The sequence below is a fragment of the Astatotilapia calliptera genome, chromosome 8, assembly GCF_964374335.1.
Source record: "Astatotilapia calliptera chromosome 8, fAstCal68.1, whole genome shotgun sequence".
In the NCBI taxonomy this organism is placed as follows: domain Eukaryota; kingdom Metazoa; phylum Chordata; class Actinopteri; order Cichliformes; family Cichlidae; genus Astatotilapia; species Astatotilapia calliptera.
Genome location: NC_137429.1, coordinates 17,383,985 through 17,407,394, shown reverse-complemented (window position 1 = coordinate 17,407,394; position 23,410 = coordinate 17,383,985). Strand labels below are relative to the sequence as shown.

Sequence of the window (23,410 nt, the reverse complement as noted above, 5' to 3'; positions counted from 1 at the left end):
CAAGCTGCTTACTTATTGCAGATTCTTCTTCCCTGACTGGTGCAAGTCTACAATTTTGTTTCTGGTGTCCTTTGACAGTTCTTTAGTCTTGGCCATAGTGGAGTTTGGAGTGTGACTGTTTGAGATTGTGGACAAACGAGTTCAAACAGGTGCCATTAATACAGGCAACAAGTGAAGAACAGAGGAGCCTCTTATAGAAGAGCATAACTTCGTCTTTATGAAGTTATGCTTAAGCAAGTGGAATCCATGCACATATTGGGCTAACTTTCAGCTGAATAATAATTCTAGTAATAATTTTCTGACTGAAATTGGCCTTTAAAAACAAATATATTTGCCTTTGCATGATTATTGCAGGCAAATCTCTGGCTTTTACTTCTTGTGGGAATGAGCACCACAGAGACGCATAACTAACAGTCTCTGTTGCAAATGTGTGATATTTTTAGTTTCTAATAACAATTAGAGAACCTAAGTTTGCTGAGCTGTCAGTCTGCTACAGTGGTGTCTAAATGTGTCATTGAGGGTGTTCAGTTTCCTCACGTGAGATGCCAGTGACCAGGTAAGGTGATGAAGAAGGATTGGAATAAACACTACACCAGCTCAGACTCTGTGTCTGAGTAGTTTGTGGTTTTGACTGGCTTTTCCTGTTTTCAGACTTTAGAGGAACTGTTTGCCTCTGTGAAACCACACCCATACCTTAGTGCTGGCTGCACCTACTTTTATTGTGGACACTGAGAGACGTTAGTGGCAGGGAATAGGGTTTCAGCAGTAAGCCACAAGGTGAAGTATGGTCAGAAAAAGTCACTTTTAGTTCTTCTGCACACATTTCTCACTGAGCTCGACTGAAAGGGAAGCATGAATGACACTGGAGCAAACGTAGAAGGAGGGAGAATAGAAGAAGCCGGTAGAGATAACAACACAGACATTATCTGCCAGACTGAGAAGAGCCAGGTAAGTCAGCTTTCGCTAAAATCTTTCAGCTGCTGTTACGATATCATGGTGGCATGTCGGCCAAAAGAAAACAAAACAAAAGACAAAGTAAAGAACCAACAAAAAAACCCCCACATTTAAAGATTTTTTTTTAAAAAGTGCAAGCTATACTTGAAAAAAATCCTCACAATAAAGTTCCAAGTAACAGTGAATGTGAGCCATCCACAAACTTCTTGGAAAACTATGCACAACAAGCTTTGCAAACGTGCCGGTGAACTAACATCTACTATTTCAGCTGCAATTTGTTGATACAAAACTTGTCTAACTGGTTGGCCGTAAAACAAGCTTTAATAAGTAGAAACAGGTTCAGTGCAACATTTCTATAGCAGTTCACTGACTGTTACTTAACAGAAAAAAATGGAAAGCACACTTATGTCTACTAGTCTACATACAGCATCCTAAACATAAGCATGTAGTTAAGCACTTCATCATGTTTACTAATAACGTTGATGATGGCTGCATTCAATTCCATTTAGCTGCTGAGGTGATGCGTTCACATTAGCGATGAGTAAAGCAAAGCTTTTGTGAAACAATGAAGCTTTCAAAGCAACTGTGCTATAGTTGTATTAAGGTTTAAAAAGATTTCTCACACTCGTCTCCACACTGACACCTGCTATTTTTGCAGCCTGAACACTGAAAAAATGCTACTTATCACAGAAAGAAATATATGCACTACAAATAATTATGATCAACACATATTTGGGAAAAATAATTGTTCAAGTAAGGGAAGAAAAACATTGAGATTGTTAAAGACAGCAATCAGTAGACGTAAAGACCAAGGCTAATTCAAAAGCTTAATAGAAAAACATGTTTTTTGGCTTGTGGGTTGTGTTGTTCTACTACAGAATATGTGCATACACAGACTCACTGTTAAACTATGTTAAACTAAGAAATATGTAGATGTTCGTCACTATTTAACAACATTTAAAAATCCTTTCAGAGTTGCTTCCCCAAAATCATCAAGAAACGAGTGTGCAGCACCTTTGTAGAAGATTCCTTCAGGTACTGTGACCTCTGCCTTTTGATAGTGACATGTCTGTATTTTAAGTTTTCTTGGTGACGTTTTATGCTTCCACCTCTCTCAGTAATGGTGCATTGTGTCAGTGCGGGGCTGCGAGAGATGACCATGCCTCTGTGGCTGTTGGAGATTATTTCAGCACAGCCATCGTGAACCAGTGGAAAAGTGTGCAGCACTCCTCTGAACAACCAACTGATGCCTTTGGAGAGGTGCAGTTTGCAGGAGCCAGCAAGAGGCACAGCTATGTGGGTTTTTTTTTTCATTTTGTCCCATAACGCTTTATCTCTACAGTTTTTGAAAATGTGAGCACGTTATTAAAGGAAAATTCTTGTAAAGGTGGGTTAAATAAAAATCAAGATAAATCCGGAGCTCTGGTAGCCAGTAGTTTTCCTGACCTTCAACCTACTACTGCTACACCTGAGTAAACAAAGTCAGTACAGATAAAGTGACAAGATTAAAACCCATAAGAACTCAATGTTGACACAGGTATCACTGCCACTTTACACCCCTTTCTTTTTTTAAACATCGACTTTCCTATAGTTTGCCAGACAGTAAAAATGATTCTGGGCTCTTTTGGGTCACTCTTTCGAGTGTCATTTTTATTTTCTAAGTTTTAATTACAAATTAAAGGTTCAAACAACTGAGGCATCATTTTAGCTTTAATACTAGATCACAGTTCATTAATTTACAAGTCTTTGGGCATTGTTGACATGTGCTTGTTTCCTTTAATTCATCAAATCTGTAAACTTAGTTCCTGCGCCTGTCATGGAGCACTGAGCCTTCGGTGGTGTACAACATATTGACAACCCACTGGGGTCTTCCTCTACCCAACCTGGTTGTTTCTGTTGTGGGTGGAAATAGCAGGACACAGATAAAGACCTGGGTACGGGAGGTCCTCAGACAGGGACTGGTGAAAGCGTCACAAAGCACAGGTAAAACTTTATGCATTACAAACTGATCTATGATGTTAACAGTATGATTGGAATTTCTGTGAGCTGTTTGCTGAAATATTTTATTGTTGGTTAGCAGATGCCATCATATTTTCAACACAGGTCCTTATGCCATAAAAAATGTCTAAAATACTCTCAACACATGCCTTACCTGAACTTAGTTTCTAGATTTTAAAACTGATTTTTAAAAAGATGCCCCAAAAAGCAGATTCTGTTCATCTGGATGTAGCATTTTGAGCTTCGAAAACGCTTCCTTACCTGGATAATTGAGCATGCATCAAGATATACAAGTTGTCTTAATGCAGTCACATAAAATTGCGATAGTGCATTAAAGTAGCAATTGTACTCAATTTTACCCAGCCTCACTGAAAAGTACAAGTGCATCAAAACGAAGCTAAACATGAGCCTGGGTACGGCTTAAATGCAGCAATCTGAGCATCTGCTCCTGAACTGGCCACTGGAAGGAAAAGGACTCCATCAGAGGCCATGCAGCAAGCAAAATCTTTTCTCGGTGTAGAGCTATAGTTTTCAGTTACCTCTACAGGAAAAATCAAAACATGGATATGGCACAAGTTGACCAATGTGGCACAAGGCTTCATACACCAGAGAAGAAAGCTGGTAATTGAGCAGGTCCGACACCAATACAAAGTAAAAGGATCCACAGAAGCAAACTCACATTCCAACAGGCTAACCTGGAACACAGTAAGCTCACCTGGAAGGATATCTGGGAAATGGAAGGAAGCAGACTCAGAGCCAGCTATGATGTCCATTCAACAAACCAAAACATCAGTAGGGAAGAGAAGGTCCTATGTGTGCTCTCTTCCAAACTCCGGCAATTCTGAGGCATCTCCTTTATCAGCTGCTACACCAGCCTATCTCCAGGCCTTTACACCTGGAGGCTGGAACTGCCAGCAATGCACTCACTCATCCAATGTCTGAACTGCCAAACATAATTTCCGTTGTGCGAGCAGGAGAATGTCTGGTGACGTTATCAGCAAGAGTATGCACAACCCTCCTTGACCCTGGACATGCAGGTAGACCTTGATCACAAACTGCTCCTTCCAACAGAGATAATAACAGCTTATCTCTGGCCAGACCCCATCTTGAGGCCAGAAGACGCTATGCCTCCTGGAACACACCTGGCATGTCAGGTGTTGTTGTTGGAGATGTTGTGGGCATAAAATGAAATACACTTAAGACAAATAGTGCCTACCTGATGTTCCCAATAAAGTAGTTTCCTCCCCTAGCACTCAAGACACCAAGATGGAAGTAGTAATGATTGCTCAGTGGATTATAAGGTCTAATAAAGCATACTATGTTACTCCCTGGACCCTGGCCTTAATTTTTGTGCACCAATTGTGATTTTCACTTTTACATTTTACACTGCATTCCAACTTTTTCCACAAATGGGGAAACATTTAGTGACATGTCACAGTAATCTACGTAGTATACAGGTTGAACCAGGCCATTTACCATTTATCTGTTTCCCCCAGGTGCATGGATCCTAACTACAGGCCTGCACGAAGATGTTGGCAGGTGTGTTGGACAGGCGGTGAGAGATCATGCAGCTGCAGCATCTTCAGTGTCCCTCAACAAGGTGGTAGCGTTGGGCATTGCTCCGTGGGGCCTCGTGGAAAAGCGAGAGCAGCTGGTCAAACCTCAGGTAGTACAGACATTACACATTTAAACATTTTTCAAAGCATTAAAATATATCATGTTCACCTTTATTGTCCAAAAAGCTCACTTAAAAATTTGATTTATATTTGTCTTTTTAATTGTGTTTTTTTGTTTTAGTTGCTTATAATTAACTCATTCACTGCCAGCCATTTTCAAATCAGGTAACTCCCCACTGCCAGGGTTTTTGAGCATTTGTACTCATTTTTGAAGAGCCACAGAAAACTGTGTGTTATGATCATATAAACGCTGAACCTACCAAAATGAAGAACAGACTCTTTTCTTTCATCCAAAAAAAAAAAAGTTTGTTTCTACCATTTTCCATTCTTTAGTAATCAGCTGTAGAAGAGAGATGGGTTCCACCAAAAATGCCTGTTTTGACCAAAAAAAGGGAGAAAACGAGCTTTTTGTGAAAAATACATTTCAAGCAGTCTGATATTCACTGACAAGCTGCCCGAGGTTGTATTCTAGCCCCTCCCATTGAAAAACGTAATTGACGTCTATAGACGTCAATGGCAGTCAACGTAAGTTTTTCAATTGACGTCTATAGACGTCAATGGCAGTGAATGAGTTAATACAAACAGCCTTTTATGTGTCCCAATTTTAAATGACTAAGATTGTGTGGATTTTAGTGCTCAAAGTAAGGTAAATCCATGCTTACCATGCTTCATTTCCATAGTCTTGGGACAAGACTGTATTTGCATCTTCTATTGAAACACATATAAGTAAAGAAACACTAGTATACCCGGTTTTCTGCTTCTGCAGGGGAGCTTTCCTGCAAAGTACAATGCCCCAAACGCATCGCAGAACTCCTGCCCCCTGGACAACAACTACCAGGCCTTTCTGCTGGTGGACGATGGGAGTGTGGGCCGCAGAGGAGGAGAAACAGAGTTCAGAGCCAGACTGGAGGAATACATTTCCCATCAGCGCACAGGCATATGGGGTCAGAGATGGTACCATAAACTTTAAAGTAAAATATTATATTACGGATTATGAGAGAGCTTAAGCGAAGTTTTATCTGAATACTGATAACACGTTGTCAGCCTGATATTTTCCACTCATTTTTTTTTTTAGCTAAAGTTAATTGAGAGTTATTTGTGCTTAATTTAACAAAAACATTTGATCAAGATTGGAAGATGCTAAAAATTGTTGTATCTTTTTAAAGGAAGTGGCAGCATTGAAATCCCTGTCCTTTGTATGCTGATATCAGGGGAAACAGACATGCTGAAGGTAAAGTCTGCTCATTATCACAACATTAATTGTGACTTACTATTTAAATTGTGTGAATGTTTCTTTCATGGTTTTTGTCATGTCTGTCAGAGAATGGATCTCTCTTTAAAAAGCTGCATCCCCTGGCTGGTTCTGGCTGGCTCAGGAGGCTTGGCTGATTTCCTGAGTGATATCTTGGAGAACCGGTCTTCAGCTCCAGCTGTGCCGTCCTCTGGTGAAGGCAACAGTGAGGCTCTTAAAGCTCCCAATGTGGATCTCAAAGACAGAGTGGCAGAACGGTTTAAGAAGCATTTTCCTTCAGAGGCACAGACCGACAAATTAGTTGAGCAGGTGAGTGCTGAGAACAGATGCACTGCATTTACTCTACAGATGAGCTGGAGGAAACACTTTCTGTCTCTGCATATTTATCAACTACAGACTAGACTGTGGTGTATTTTAGCACTGATATTCAGAACTAAATCTAAGTGTTTAGCTTGATCTTACTGTCAGTGTGTCGGGATCACAATTCCAAGTTTATTCACATTATATGTTTTAGTGTAGTAATTTATAAATTACTTTCTCAGTTTGTTACAAATTGTTGAAACTTCAGGCTGCTATTTGTTTCACCACAGTGACAAAAAGTTAATTCACTCACAAGCTGTGAAAGTTGTTTTTATAGAACCAAATCATATATGCAAGCTTATCAATGCAACTGATCAATCAGCACTAGCCCGAAAGCAAAATCTAATAGCCTTAAAAAGTACTGTTTACAATAAATGAATGCATTTGTGTTCAATGTGTTTTAGAAACATGACTTAATAAAGTCTGCAGTTGCAACTGTTTTTTTCTCATCCGCGCTGTTGCTGCCACTATCTTTCTCCGATGCTGGCCTCATACAGTCAGCAGATAACATAGTTGAGCAGGCTACTCCAGGTCATATTGACCTTCACTATTAGTAATTATACAAAGGAAAAAAGATTTAAGATAAGGAAGCCATTCAGTGTGAGGCGTGTTTATCAAATCTGATCATTAAATCCATCCGCCAATGTTTCCAGTTCAGTAACTGTTTCTGTAAAAGAACCATTATCAGTGGTATTGCTAGGGATGAAGGTGCACACGCATCACCAAACATCGCACACACTCCTTTGTGCCGTTCTATTTTACCATGTCCAGATGTTTGCCATCAGGGACAGTGGATATGACTGAACCTGTGAACAAATGGATACAACAGAACATCTAACTTTGTTATTAGTACCTTTCAAAGTCTGGGATAAAACTCCAACGTAGCCACGTGTTTCCACACAGCCACCATACATCAAACACTACTGATCTAAATTTTACAGCAGAGTGATAGATCAGCATTTTCTTTCTATACAGTGCTTTGTGATCTTTACTGTTGTAAGGTAATCAGTTTGTTTAAAACAGTTTAAAACATCCCAAAGGCCTTTACAATGATCATTTACTATCCCCACATCAGTGATGGCATTGTGGAAAACAAAACAATCAATCACATTTAGCTCTAAATGTAAAAGTTCTTTGGATGCTCAAAGCATGTTTCAGGTCAAGTAGAATCCCTTAATTAAAATCCCATCCCAAAATCCCTAACCCTAACCCCTAGTCTGGGTTGTCAACTGTGCATGGACTGGTCCCTGCTTCCTGCTGGGTCTCTGAAGATTTCTGATCAGCAGCCAGTCTCAGTCTGGAGTTTCCAACCGTGGGATGAATTCTTCCAGCAGTACTCTGGCTACTGCACCTGTATCTCCTTTACTGGAAGGAAAAACTTCTAACTATTTTGAAAGCATATCAACCATCATCAATCAACATTTAACTTTCTGTTCAGTGAACTTTACTTGTGGGATATCAAAAGCTTATCTGTGATACCTGTAGAGTTTTGATGACTGTACATGAATTGTTAGTCACAGAAATCATAGAAAAATCATAGAAAGGTCAGGTCAGCCTTGACTTTCAGGGCCTACAGAGCAGCTTGTAATAGCACATAAGGAGAAGAACAAACTGATGGGGGTGAACAGGAAAATGATGCGTTGTCTGCTGTGTTATGCAGAGGGGGGGGCGCAGACTTTAAGATACTCGGTCGACCTCTTGTGAGCCTCTGCCCCGGAGCCATTAGATCCTTTGTCTAGTTAAGACAACAGAAATTGCTTTGGACTGAAGCCCAGAAACCTGCGCCACTCTTCCCCACCCTTTGGCCAAACGGAGAATGTTAGTGACTAATAAAACATGGTGGACACTCAGTCACAGTCATTTCTTAGCATGGTGTGCAGTGTGCCCTTAATAAAATTTCAGGAAACTGGACAGGTGGAGGACATTGATTTTTATTAATTTGCTTTTTAAATGTTTCTTTAAGTTGAATTTTCTGGTTCTACCTTTCCTTCACACTCAGAGGGGAAAATGTGAGTAATAAAATAAAGCTGTAAAAATTTGCCTTAGCTGAGATGAGTCAACATTAGCTGTGTGGCACGTTGTTGACCTATCAGGTGTCGACACCCTGTTCCTATCACGGCACTTGGTTTTGTGTTTGATTTGTACTCCTTGATTATTGTTATTTTCTGTTCATGTTATGTTTGTTGCTTTTAGCTTCTAGTTTCAGTCACGGTGTCCTCCCTGTGTTCCACGTTTCATATCCCGTCAGTCATGTCTCAGTGTCAAGGCTGCCATACATCATACATCATATTTCACTTTGACAGTGTCGTGTCCTGTGTTAGTGTGTTCAGTTTTGCTTCCCTTTGTCTTGTTTTGTCTGGTTAGTCCCACCTGTGTTTTTACCTGTTCCCCAGCCTCTCATTACCCTGCCTGTGTATTTAAGTCTTCCCCTGTTTGTTGTCGCAACCTCTACGTTGCTGTGGGTCGTGTGTAGTTCCATGTCCTCAGGTCAAGCCACTAATGACCAGGAGTTTCTTAGTTCTAGTTCATGTTTTGTTGGTTTCTTTAGTATACATTTGTTTTGTTTTTAGTTTGTTTCTCCAGGCAATAAAAGTGCCGCCTTTAGTTAAGTATTCTTTCTCTGATTTTAGCAATAAACTCTGAGACTGAAATCTGAGTTTCATGTACGTGAACAGCTGACAATATTGTTTCCCTGCTCACGTGCACACTAAACTCAAACAGGAAACTCAGATTTGGCAAGCTATGAGCTTGTTTTTAAACTAAATTCAGAGTATGATAGTATTAGAGTGTGTGTTGATTAGCTTATCTGTCATACTAGGAATTTATCCTGCCTAATCAGAACACACAGGCTGTGCAATTTAATCTTTTTCTAAAAAAAAAAATAATTTGTGATCATGTCTCTGTCATTCCTGTTCCCTTTTCCTATCTTCTGTCTCCAGGCTTTGAACATTTACCAGAACAGACATTTGATTACAGTCTACCAAGGAGAGCACGAGAGTCCAAATGACTTTGACACAGTCCTGCTTAAAACACTCGTGGGAGGTATGTATAAGTAGATAGTAATTTTACAACATAGCAGCAACATGCACTTTTAGTCCTTATTTTGATTTTTGTGTTGTCTTTATGTTTTTCAGCAAGTAAGCAACATTTATCAGCTGATGCCAACCCTTATACTGATGAGCTGAAACTAGCAGTAACGTGGAACAGGGTTGACATTGCCAAGACTGAACTCTTCAATGGAGACATCCAGTGGAAGGTGAGGAGGGAAAAAGACATCACATTGAAAGAAGAATTCATACAAAACATCACACTATACAGTCTATTGTAACACTTTTGACAAATAAATCACTGATTTATTTGTCAAATCTGATTTATGGAGGAATATTTGGCAATATTGGGCGACCGTGGCTCAGGGGGTTGGGAATCGGATCCCTGGGCTCTCTGTCCTGGTCGTTGTGTCCTTGGGCAAGACACTTTACCCTACTTGCCTACTGGTGATGGCCAGAGGGGCCGATGGCGCGATATGGCAGCCTCGCTTCTGTCAGTCTGCCCCAGGGCAGCTGTGGCTACAACTGTAGCTGCCTCCACCAGTGTATGAATGTGAGAGTGAATGAATAGTGGCATTGTAAAGCGCTTTGGGTGCCTTGAAAAGCGCTATATAAATCCAATCCATTATTATTATTATTATAAAAAATGTTGACCTGTCTTAAATATGATCTTCTTCCTCCAATTAAACAGTATGAAGATTTGGAGGACTCAATGACAGATGCGCTGATCAATGACAAGCCCCAGTTTGTTCGGCTTTTCACTGAGAATGGCTTGAATATCCTGGAGTACCTAACTTATGGCAGGCTGGAAACCCTTTATCGCTCTGTGCCAGATGGGACCTTGCTCTATCAGCTACTACAACAGTGCCTAGCAGAGCGGCTGGCAATAGTGGAGCGTCACTCACCATCAGAAAAACAGAATTCGTCTACAAGATTGTTGAAAGATAACAATCAGGATGGACCAGTGAAGGAGGTCACCCTTTTTGAGGTAAGTTTGGGAATCAAAGAGATTCTGTCCTTTTTCATTAATTATGCTTAAATATATTAATAAAGAATGTGAAGAACATCTGATACTGTTGTGCTTATTGTCCCACCCACGGTTTCCTCAGGTGTCAAGGGTCCTGGAGCTGTTAATGGGTGATGTCTGCCAGCCTTTCTACTATCACACTTTGAGATTAGAGTTCACTTCATCCAAAGGGACAGCTCTGAGGGTACTCTGAACCTTTCAGAATAAACACACTGTTCTTGTGGTTATAGGATCTCTTTTTCATGGTTGACCTGGTAATAAGTATTATTTCTTCATTCATCAAAGCGTGCCAGTAAGGTTCTGCGTGGACATTGCAAGTATCAGGACCTGCCCTGCCCCGATCCCTGGGCTTCGCTTTTCCTCTGGGCGGTATTGCAAAACCGCAGTGAGATGGCCATTTTCTTCTGGGAGATGGTAAAAGCTCTGCGACAAATTTAAAAAATGTTCTACTTGTGTTCGGCTGGTTTAAAAGCCACAGTCAAGATACAACTGGTGTCTCCAGTGTTAGTAGTTCTGGAATTGTGCTTTTCTAAAGGGTTATGAGGCGATCACTTCATAGTTAACAGAAGAAAAAAAGGAATTGAAAAATCATCTTATACAGATTTACAGTATGTCTGACAGAGTCCTTGGTGTATGAATGGATAAATAGATTATTTGAATTTGTTATTTGAGTGAAACCGTAGTTTTTAGGTGAAGTTAAGCGATATTGGACATTTGTGAGAATGAGATGCAGCTAGTGCTATTTGTTACATGTGTGTCGTTAATTACAATGTGTTGTTAATGATTATTTTATGATCTAAGCATTGATTATATTAAATGTAAATCATATGATAACATATGACATATCACAATGTTAAATCTTAATCTAAAAGCAAATAATTACTATAAAATAATCAAATTCAATTCTGAACTCACTAGATTTAAGCATTTAGTTTTTAAATTAATATGGCAGCAACTGTTGAGTAGATGTTTTCTTACACACTGCAACTTTGTGATCAGAGTCAGCAGCTAGTGATGATAATCCTTTTTTTAAGCCTGCAGCCTCTGTAAATGTTACGTAGTTGGGCATGAACTAGTACACGAGATGCTGCAGGTTCTACTCCAGCTTGCAGTAGATCTTGTGAAAAATCGCAGTAGAACTATAAATCTAAAATGCATATATATAGTCCCTTTAAGTAAATTGCAACTTAGACTTCATGCAACAGGTAAATGTGTTAATGATTGTCTGTGTGTGCTGTACCAGTTAGACTACTTCAACAGAACGAACTGAGATAATAATGCAGACAGTATTAGATACAATGAATTTACTTTTTGTACCTGTGTCTTTGCTTTACTTTCCAGGCAGGTGAGGCAGTCCTGAGTGCTCTTGGTGGCAGTAAAATACTCAGAGAACTGTCCAAACTTGAGGTAGAGAATGAAACCAAACTCTCCATGAAAGAGCTGGCCCAGAGGTTTGAGAACCTGGCACATGGTGAGACATTAGAAGAGAAAATATTTGTTATCTACTTTCATAATAGTTTCATGAAGTGTCCTTTGAATTTTCCTTTTAACAGCTGATGTAACACAATTGTAGCAAAACCTATCTAACACTTTACACAATAGTAACGAAACATTTCATTACAGTAAATATCTTTCTGAATGTGCTGTAACTAAGTTTAAGGATATAGTTCCTCTAATGTCATCTTCTTCAATGCTAGAGTACAGAGCAGCTACTTAAACCTGACTCTCACAGAGGTGTGGGAGAGAAGTGTTTGACTCTTTAATATAAGTCTCAAATATGTAGCTTAAAGCAGATAACTTGGAGAGCTGGAGAGGAAATGGCATCTCAAACACTTTGAAGATCTTCATTTAGCCTGGAAAAAGTGTTTTATGTTCTGTAAAATCCCTCCATAAAGTGATGAACATAAGAAAATAAAAACAACTCCTGCTTTCTTTTCCACAGTGTAGCCAGATTGAAAGAGTCACATGTCTCTTGAGCTGAATATTCCTTACATTTTTAATGAATACATAAAATTTGAAATTATTTAATTTTAACCATTTGAGAAAATATAAAGGTTCATAACCATTTCACATATGTAATTATGTACATCTATGTTGAATACTGCAGATATATATTTGTACTTCAGCTGAGCATTTATTAGACCCCATTCCTACAAGAGTGTTCAAATATTTCCCACCATTAATTCATTCTTTGATGTTAAATATGATTATCCCTTCTCTATTAATCATCTTTGAACAGAAACAGGATTATTGCAGGTTATAAATGATCTTCTTATATTCTCTGACAATGGACTCGTCTCTGTGGTTGCTAGAACTCAAGAACTCAAGAGAAATTCCTTTAGAATTTCAGTTGTATCCAAAAAAGGTTAACAAGAAAAGTAACTAATGGGGCGATAAAATCAACAGCTAACTTCAAAAATTAAGGCTCCAAATTGTTTGGACCTGCTGATTTTCTAGTATCCAAAAGTTTAAAGTCTTTGAGCACATCTGATGCTGTCACCATGCTTAAAGTAAAGGAGTGGCTGGCCACAGAATTATCAGAGAATGCAGCTGAGGAATGCTCATAAGAAATATTTACTTTCTTCAGCAGTGTGCCCGATATTACAAAATGTTCATTAAAACAACCAAGCATGTCAGCCTTCTCATAAATATGATGCAAGTGTTTATAAGGGCATGGGGGAAGCGCTGTGCCATTGTTTTCATAAATGTAAAGAGGTTTTAGAGATTGTTTGAAGTCTCTATAACAAAGTGATCAGCTTTGGCTTTTCTAATGGCAACTGTGCATGTATTGCACATTTTTTACCAGCATATAATTTTAATTGCATGTTTGTATTGAACAAATATGCATGAGTGATTAACGCATTTATTTTATCCAGGCTTGTCTACAGTCTCAGTCTTTATTTTGGCATTAGCCAGGCTCTACTCTCTCATCTTCAGCTTGTTCACTACAACTCTCTACTCTTGACAGGCACATGTAAAGGTGACCATATTTCTCCTAGTCTTGGGCTCATTTACACTGGCTTCCAGTATGTTCATGAATTAAAGATTTTATTTGTTGTTTTTAAGTCTCTAAATGGATTAGCTCCCTCGCACCTCTCTGATCTTTTAACTAAAAATACTCCAAACAGAAATCTAAAGTCAGCTGATAGCAGAAGCAGGCTAAAACACAGAGGAGACTGGGCCTTTGCGATTTGTGTTCCTAACCTTTGGAACAGTCTGCCTCTTCAAGTTAGGACATTTGAAAACGTATATTTACTCCCTAGCTTATAATTGTGACTGATTTTTGTTTAGTTCTTTCTGTGTTTGGTTTACTTTGGTCAACCTGTGTTGCTTTTTAAAAGTGCCTATAAATAAATTGATTGACTGATTGGTTGATTTCCTTCTGTGTTGGACTATTGTAATTATTATCAGGTTGTCCTAAAAGCTCCATAAAAACCCTTCAGTTTATTCAAAATGCTGCAATGAGGGTACTGAAAAGGAATACTAAAAGAGTGCATATGTCTCTCATAGGTTCTCTTCATTGGCTCCCTGTTAAACCCAGAATTAAATCCTTCTACTTACATACAAGAGCTTTAAAAAATTGGCCCCATCATTTCTTAAAGATTTCAGAGTACTTGCTCATAGGGAGTTACAAGTTGGGGTTTTCTTTGTGTTAATATAGGGTCTTTACTATACGACATAAAGCACCTTTACATGACTATTCTTGTAAACTGGCACTATATAAATAAAATTGAATGCCATGTCTTGTGTCCACTTTACCTCAGATATTTTCAGCTCTTGCTATCGGAGTGATGAACGCCGATCCTTCACCCTGCTAATTAGGAAGTCTCCTGTCTGGGGTGGCAGCACTTGTCTTCAGATGGGTGTGAGTGCTGACGCTCGGCTTTTCTTCAGTAATGATGGCGTACAGGTGTGTTAGATTTTTAACCTCTTTCTTTCATGTTTTTTTCCCCTGTCCTGTATGGCAGTTTAGCTGAATTGCAGAATCAGAATTGTTCACTGAAGGCCAAAAATTGCCAAATAAAACTTCACAAGTACAGTATTCCAGCACTTGATAGTAATATTTTAATTAGGATATTCTTTATTTTGGATTACTACAAACATAACGGACAAGACCGGACAAGAAAAGAAAGAAAGAAATTGAACTTGGGGAGAAGCAAACAAACAAACAAAAGCACCAACAAAAAACCAAACAGCAGAGAAACCACAGCAACAACCAACATATGCATAAATAACAATGACAAAGTTACTGAACAGCACACAGTATTGATAATGTAAGATATTTTTAGAGGCAGCAGCAGCCCAAATGGTGTGTGTCTGTAAGTACCCGTGTGCACATCCAGGTAAGGAAATCGTGAACACCTGATTCTGTTCATCTGGACGTAGCGTTTTCAGTGGGAGGAACGTTTTGTCGCTCATCCAAGTGACTTCCTCAGTCTCAGCTGACTGCAGGTTTCTCAAACCTTATAAACAAGACATCTGAACAATAACTGAAGTTATCACAGCCACAGAAACAGCAATATGAAATAACAACATTGCAGACGTGGAAGCAGAGCAACTACGGACGAAGGTTTTCAGCCTGTCTCAGCAATGCAAAGCCCCCAGCATCCAACATCAGCTTGGAGACGAGGAAGGCACTCGCGTCACTTAGTAAAGACAACAACAGTCTCATCCTTCCAGCAGACAAGGGTAGGAGCACAGTATTGCTAAACCAGAAAGACTATCATGAGAGAAGTTTGTCACTGCTCAGTGATGAAAATACTTATGAGCCCCTGAAATGAGACCCAGGAAGTGGTTACAGGAAGAGGGGGATAGATTGCCTGAAGCTGTTAGAACAAGACAATTCTATTGACCGGACCTCATACCACAGGCTGTACCCAGGGGACTCTGCACCAAGTCTGTATGGTTTACCAAAGATACATAAACAGGGTGCACCTTTAAGGCCGATTGTCTGTATGATCAACTTGGCCACCTATAACATCTCTAAGTTTCTGGCTTCGATCCTCAACCCGCTGGTAGGCAGCTCTGAACACCACATCCAGAACACTTTGGATTTTGTTGAAAAGGTGAGAGATGTCATTATGGAGGCAGATGAAACAATGGTCTAGAACGATTTTACGTCTCTTTTCACTTGTGTTCCAGTCAAGTGTTGGAGGTAGTTCATAAGAGATTGCAGGATGACCCCAACTTGAGCAACAGGACCACTCTCAGCATCGACCAAGTGTGTTTGCTTTTGGAACTGTGTCTTAATCCTACCCTGGAATGCCACCAAGTCATTGATTCAGATATGTGGATGACACCTGGGTGAAAATCAGATCTCAGGAAGTACCACAATTCACAGATCACATTAACTCGGTGGACCAACACATCAAATTCACCAGGGAGGATATGAAAAGTGGCAGGTTAGCCTTCTTAGAATGTGAGATTTCCATCAGTAATGGGGGACATCTAAAAGCTGATGTGTACCATAAACCTGCGCATACAGATCGGTATTTAAGCTTTGACTCTCATCATCCACTGGAGCATAAACTGGGTGTCATTAGGACACTACAACACAGAGCGAACACCATCCCCACTGACACAGCGGCCAGAGAGGCAGAAGAACATCACATCAAGAAGGCCCTGAGTAAATGTGGTTATTCCAGCTGGACTTTTGTCAGAGCTGGGAAAGCACCTAAAGAAAGCTTCAGCCGATTCAGGGGAGAAGGACAACCGCTGACTAAGCGAAAACCTGTAGTGATCCCATATGTGTCAGGAGTATCGGAACAGTTGAGCAGCTAAGGGTACATCTTTCGCCATCATACAATGCTGTGATTGCAGCCATTCACCCACTTTCTGTGAATGCTACTCATGGCCATTGATCAGTGGCCTTTGATCAATGAGCTTTGATCAGTGGGTTTTGGTCAGTGGTTGTTGATCAATGGTCATGAGAATTTGCATATTAATGATCAAGGAACTGAATGGGCTGGTTTCAGTCATTATGCAAATGTACTGTTTATAAGATTGGGGAAACCTGCAGTCAGCTGAGACTGAAGAAGTCACTTGGATGAGTGAGGAAACGTTTCTCCCACTGTAAACACTACGTTCAGATGAACAGAATCAACTTTTGGGGAATAACGGAAACCAGCCCACTGAATGAACAATGGGCTGTGAGGTCAGTTCAGTATATAGCTGCTTTGATTATACAGTTCAATCAATACATATACACTACCTATAAATAAGACTATGTAATGCACAATCCCTTTCATGTACAGTACAATAATTTAAATTACAAAAAAAATTAATACAAAGTAAAAATGGTAGGATTCTTCAGAAATAACACATCCTACCTTCATGTTGCGCCAGTGAGCTGCTGTTGATTGATAAGGACTCATTTTCTGTCTTCTTCCAGTCTCTGCTCTCCCATATCTGGTGGGGTGATATGAAGAGGAACACAGAGGTTTGGAGGCTCCTGCTCACTTTCTTCTGCCCCATCCTCTGCTACACCAATCTGATCTCCTTCAGGTTAAAGGCTTATTCTTTTCAGATTAAAGGTTTGTAAATGTATTTTGATACTTTTTTAAACATTTGCTACATATTTTACCTCATAGAAAACAAGATAATCAGTTGGAAGAGGAGGAAGGAATTCCTAACGATGATGGGCCAGACCAGGACACTAACAGTCTCTATGGGACCACCCTCTTCTCTTTGGATGACATCAAGCACCTGTAATATTTCTACTTGCACTCTTCAGTGTTAATCTGTAGAACATCAGTTTGTTATTTTTATTTTATTGATTTGCATTAGCTAAAGTCTAACAATTAAATCAATTTTATTTTCGTTCTTACACCAGTGACCTTGACTCAAAAGATCACAGGAGTGGTACCATTAAAGGTGAGTCCTGTTTAAAGAGTCATCTTTGAATAAGTGTTGTCACTCACTACAAGAAGAAAGTCTGACATCAGAAATTATTCTTGTCACCACATGCTGTCATTTAAGTCACCTGCTATCTGCATTTATAATCTTTGATACAGGTGTACCTTACCGACCACCACAGCGTCCATTCATAGTGTCACGCTGGCGTCAGTTCTGGTTTGCACCGGTCACCTCTTTTCTGGGCAACGTCCTGATGTACTTCCTGTTTCTTTTGCTTTTCGCCTACGTGCTGTTGGTGGATTTTGATCCCCCACCACCCTCAGGTCCAGGTGTTGCTGAGTGTGTGTTGTACTTCTGGGTATTCACCATCGTTTGTGAGGAGATCAGACAGGTGAGTGAAGAGACACGTCTTACTAGAACTTTATTTCCCAGAAAGGTTTGGTAGCTGTAGAAATATAAAGGGAAAAAGTGAACCCAGTAACTGAACTTTTTATTAAATTGCACATAGAAGAAGGACGATATAACTGAAGATTCGTATTGCAATACAGTGGTTAATATGCAGCTGTGTCACAAGCATTAAATTCAGAATGGACATTAAAATAGATTAATACATTTTAATATTTGTTACTGTATTCAAATAACTTAAGAAATATAGTGAAGATTAAATATAATTACATAAATAAAAATCTTATTCTTGTTGAATTTTTACCCAGTCTTTATAATAGTACATATTATGAACAGTCAATCATTTTGGTTGAATCTCTTCCTTCCTTATTATGTTCCTTCTTTGCTTACCACATTAAATACACCTTTCTTTGAACAGCACATGGAGAGTAATTTTCAGTATTTGGATATATGCCACCAGCTTATAGTTTAGTTTGTTGTAATTTTTGTGTTCTTCTTCTAGTCAATTTTTGTGGGGACGATGACTTGGCGTCAAAGGTTCAGACTCTACATTAAGGATCTGTGGAATAAATGTGACCTCACCGCCATCAGCCTGTTCATTATAGGACTAATCTGCAGGTATGGACAAGAAATACAAAAAAAGACAGATTATTGAAAAACATTTTCAACAATAATATTTTTGAATGAGGTGTTTTCATTGCAAAATTGTAAAAGACTTGTGCTTGGTTTGTGTTTATGGATGTAGTGTGGCATAAATAATTTCCTTAACCCCTGGTCATTTAGTCCCTTAAATATAAAAATATTTCTTCTTTAAAAACCAAATTTTACAGATTAATATACAGGTTTGTGGCCTGGCGGTGCTGCTACCTCATTGATTCAGCTTTACTGTGCTTGTGTTTCAGGATGTTCCACTGGTCACATGAATTTGGACGGGATGTCCTGTGTTTGGACTACATGGTCTTCACACTTCGCCTCATTCACATTTTTGCCATTCACAAGCAGCTGGGACCAAAAATCATCATTGTAGGAAAGATGGTGAGAAAGTTACCATCAGTTGGCAATATACCAATTGTAAACTTAATATGTTTATATATGTATGTGTGCGTGTGTGTATATATATAATATATATATATATATATATATATATATATATATATATATATATATATGAATAAATAAATAATGAAGCAAACAAGATCACAATTTCCTCTTGTTTAGATGAAGGATGTCTTCTTCTTCCTCTTCTTCCTGGGTGTGTGGGTCATGGCGTATGGAGTTGCCAATCAGGCTCTGATCTACAACTATGATCCAAACCCGAATCGCATTTTTCGGAGAGTTTTCTACAGGCCATACTTGCACATCTTTGGACAGATCCCTGTGGAAGAGATGGATGGTACAAGTGTTTGTGCAACTGGCATAAAAATAAGAAAATCTGTGTTATAAGCTGAAATCTGTTTTAAAATGCTGCAGTTTCCTGGAACCTACTTTCATCACAGCAATTTGAAATTGAGTGTTATTGTAATTTTAACCATTTATTTTTCCAATTTATGACAGTGGGCAAGGACTGGGATATCACTTGTACACACAATGTGACTTTGATTGAGAGCGGTGAAGAGCCGTGTAGAAATCATGAGAGTAACTGGCTGGTAGTGATTCTGCTAGTCGTATATCTCCTGGTCACCAACATCCTGCTCATCAACCTGCTTATTGCCATGTTTAGGTAAAGAACAAGTCTTTTATTATATCTGAAGGTGCGTTCACATACTGAATGGTTTGACTCAGTGGCTCTGATCTGCTTGTATCCACACAGCTACACTTTCTCTAAAGTGCAGGAACACAGTGACACCTACTGGAAGTTCCAGCGTTACAACCTGATTGCTGAGTACCACTCCCGTCCTTCTTTGGCTCCTCCTTTCATTATCCTCTCACACATCAACATCTTTATTAGGAGAGTTATTCGCAAAGTGCCCTCTGTAAAGATCCACCACTTTGGTCAGTATTGGAGTCAGGAGACTTGGTTCCTATTAAATCAAGTTATTCATTTAATACAGTTATTGCTTAATTACTTTAAAGTAAAAGGTTTAATGAGTAATGAGTCAGAAAGCCACAGCTGATTGAATTTGATATCTTCTAAATTTTATTCAGCACATTTTGCTATGTGTGATTTTTTCTTAAACAGTGCCTGCCTTGTTATCACTCAGTTGCTCACTAAAAATGGCAGTGCCAGGTTACAATAATAGGTTCTTTGATTACTTGCTCACTGAACTCAGTTTAGCAGTGACGAAAGCATGAAAAATGAGTTGAAAGGTAATCATTTCAACCCTTGGTCTGTACTATCAGTGTTAGACTTGGAAGAAAAGGCAGCGAACCGATTATCAATGTGGGAAACGATTCAGAAGGAAGACTTCCTGACTGCTCGAATCAAGATCCAGAAAAGCAGCGACTCAGAAAGGCTCAAACGGATGTCTGCCAAGTGAGCACACCTTCATCCTCCACTGTAGCAGCATTATTTATTACTGTGTGACTCCATCATTCTGAAGTAAATGTATCTTTGTTTATATAGGGTAGATGGTGTGCTTAAACATCTGAGTGAAAGCAGAGACTTCGAACACAGGCTACGGTCTCTGGAGAATCAGGTAAAACCGTAGCTCCAACTTATCATTTTGTACCATTTGAGTCATTCGTGATACATATGTGGAGCTGCTGTGAAAGAGCATGTCTGCAGAGTTAAACTATTCTATATAAAGGTTAAAGCACTTCATAGCAGGTGGCAGTTGGCATAATACATTAAGAGGTGTTTAAAAATAAAATAGGAAAGTAGGAAAATACCTACTGTACAGCCAAAAGTCAGTTTTAGGTTGGATTATGTGAAGTTGTTATTTTAGGTGACTGTAAGTAATTCTGTACTAAGTACTTTTATGGATTGAAGAATGTCACATTAAAGAAGCAAAGGCAGAACTTAAGCTAATCAAGTTAGTGCAATCAGTTGTAAAAATAAATGCACACACAAAGAAATGGTGTATTATATCATTTAGTGCAGAAAACAAAAACAATGATGTTTGAGAGGAGAGCCATTTAGGAACTAAACACTGACTGCCAGTGGCACACAGGGACCAGGTTTTGCCACTTTCATGTTTGGAAACAGGTCACAACAGCTTCTCCAATGCCTACAGGTGAGATCTGCCAAATAACAGGCCGAAAGGAAGGCATGGTGGAGTGAGTTTTCACTGAGAAAAGGAAAAAGTACAATTGTTGTCAAAGAACAAAGGCAATAGTTTTCCATGTGTGTCAGCTAAAGTGTTTTACAAACTTCTCAAAAAACAAGCATTACATATTCTCATAGGTTTTCTCAAGTTGTCTTGACTCATTGACTCTTTTCTCAGATACACCTTCTTGTTCTTCTTTTCAGATCGAGTACTGCTCCAGTGCCATCAGCTGGGTTGTGGATACTTTAGCACAAGGAAGCACATTCAAACCTCCTCGACCCCCACCTGCATTACGTGGTACTTCACAGAACTTGTGAAATTAGTATGCTTACAAAACAACCTGCATACTAAAAGGCAAATATTGTTTTCTCGTACAAAACTCAGTTACTTTGACCTTATTTTAAAATGTATATTTTTTGCTAAAATTTGTCCCTCTCACTTCTTTTATTCTACCTGTTGTTTTATACAGATGTGCTACCCTCCTCTTCCAGCTCAGCTTGATTCAGTAACACTTTATATCAAGGATAACGCCTTCATTCAAGATCAGGAAAAGAAACAAGAATCGCGCACGCTCCCTTTTGACAACTTCTGTTCAGTCCGCCACCATGATCCTCACTGATAAGCACTGAAATGAAAAAGAAATTTATCGTGTGTGTGTGTAATTTGAGTTGGGAAATGACATGACCATCATTACTTTTGTTTTAAAGACACTTCTGGAATTTAAAATCAACATATTTTTACATAATCTGTAATAATGTCTATTAAGACTTACATTATGATTTAAAATTCAAAGCATTTATTGTCATATGTACAAAGGAAATAGGGTTGCCAACTCCCTGAAAAATAAATAAGGGACACCTCGTGGCCAGGGCCGGGCGACCCAGTTGTCTTCACCCTTCCCAGTGTGGTGAATTTTCTAGCTCTTTTTTTGTGTGTGAAATTATTTTTTTAACCATTTGACTTGAAGTTGATTTAAGTAGATGCATATTCTATTCTTTGTGATATGAACACATGTGAAACAAATGATCATTTAGCCATTTATTTTTAGCTCAAAATGACAACATTAACACAGTAAAACAGGCCTCTTTCTTAAACAGAAGCCTGTCATGCTTAACTTTTGAGAATATAAGTAAATCTTTCTTTAAAAGCACTCTGTCCTGCTTAACTTAAAATAATAGAAAACAATAGAAAGAAAAATATTCTTGTAACAGTGCACATTTAGTGCATTTAGTACAATTGGCTTCAGTTGAGGTATTATTTCAGCTTTTCTAATGCTAATCAGCTGCTCCTGTTTGTAAACCCGCTTGTTCCCATGATTACGCATCATAACTCATCATCATTATTCATTTATGTATTACTTTTATGTATTAGTCATCAATTTGTTGTAATCATCCATCCTTGCAGTTGTTTATTACACAAAATAAATTATATTATCACACTTCTGGCCACATAGCGCTGATATTCACTGCACATGCCCATATTAACGTTTTCCAGCCAGGTGTTTTCCTTTTCCCATTCTTCCCTTTCTCTGAGGGGAACAAACATTGCTGCTCTAATGCTGGGCTCACACTGTGCGATTTTTGGCCCATTTTGAGCCGATTTTTGAGTGATCGGACCGATTTTGGCCTTCATCGTGCGTCGTGTAGTATACGTGGGGTAACGAGAAGTGATTAACACCTCACGACCAACTCCCGATCATCAATCGCTCGTGAGGGTGTCACCACAGGCGCTCACACTGCTCACGCGCAAACGTAAACGTTGGTGAAAAAGACGGCGCAGCACGGCTGTGCAGCGTGTGATCTGGACACAAGCGACGGAGGCACAACTTGTAGAACTTTGGAAAGCTCATCCGAGCCTTTTCGATGTGGCATCACAAAATGATCACGACCACAACAACCGTGAAAATAGTTGGATTTACACTGCTGCTCAATCACAGCTGCCTGATCAATGTTTTTCATTAGCAATTTAGCAAAGTTGATGGTAGTGGTGTGTCTGTGTGAGTGAAAGACAGAGAGAGCGAGCGACAGATTTTCTGTTATAACCTTCATTTTATGGAGGCACAGTGTGAGCACTCAGGTCGCATCAGAGCATCGGGCGGTATAGTGTGAGACCCTGCATCGTGACCTATGAACGTCTAACCCCTGTGAGTCAATCGTGCAGTTTGAGCAGGAGCTGAATAACGTGACTGAAAAAATCGCACAGTGTCTGCCCAGCTTTAGGTGTACTGTCGTCCGAGACTTGCACCGCAGAGTCGGCGTTTGTTCCCCTGTTGGCCATGCTTCTTGTTGTGGTCATCTGTTGTCTTCCGGTATTTTCTCCGCAAGCGACCTTTCCTCGACCAATGAGATGAGCGGTAATCTGAATTGTCATACTCGAATTGTCATAAGTGTGCTGTCAGCTCATTGGTCACAAAGCAGGAGAGGGGCTGGGAATTATGTTTTCAAACAAAGTGTTAATTCCATAAACATTTATAGACTACTTTTGATTCTCACTGTATTACGGGACAAAGTGCGTCCCTTATTAGCTCAATACGGGACGTGTACTTTTGTTTCGAAATACGGGACGATTCCGTATTTTAAGGGACGGTTGGCAACCCTAAAAGGAAAGCATTTCTCTGTGCAATGTCAGCA

General features: G+C 39.4%; 1 protein-coding gene across 1 annotated transcript; it reads left to right on the top strand.

Annotated features, from left to right (window-relative positions):
- The first annotated feature begins 683 nt into the window (after positions 1–683).
- On the top strand, positions 684–21,673 carry LOC113019257 (transient receptor potential cation channel subfamily M member 4-like). Its single transcript, XM_026162838.2, has 28 exons — positions 684–948; positions 1,928–1,989; positions 2,073–2,250; positions 2,757–2,937; positions 4,449–4,618; positions 5,395–5,572; positions 5,795–5,859; positions 5,950–6,189; positions 9,180–9,282; positions 9,375–9,496; positions 9,979–10,275; positions 10,397–10,498; positions 10,600–10,728; positions 11,656–11,785; positions 14,079–14,224; positions 16,706–16,818; positions 16,905–17,021; positions 17,147–17,187; positions 17,328–17,560; positions 18,077–18,192; positions 18,477–18,609; positions 18,793–18,967; positions 19,129–19,294; positions 19,385–19,566; positions 19,915–20,047; positions 20,138–20,210; positions 20,984–21,134; positions 21,250–21,673. Exons 1-27 carry the CDS (start codon positions 853–855, stop codon positions 21,095–21,097), a joined length of 3,795 nt encoding a protein of 1,264 aa, XP_026018623.2. The 5' UTR covers positions 684–852; the 3' UTR covers positions 21,098–21,134; positions 21,250–21,673.
- Positions 21,674–23,410: the final 1,737 nt, after the last annotated feature.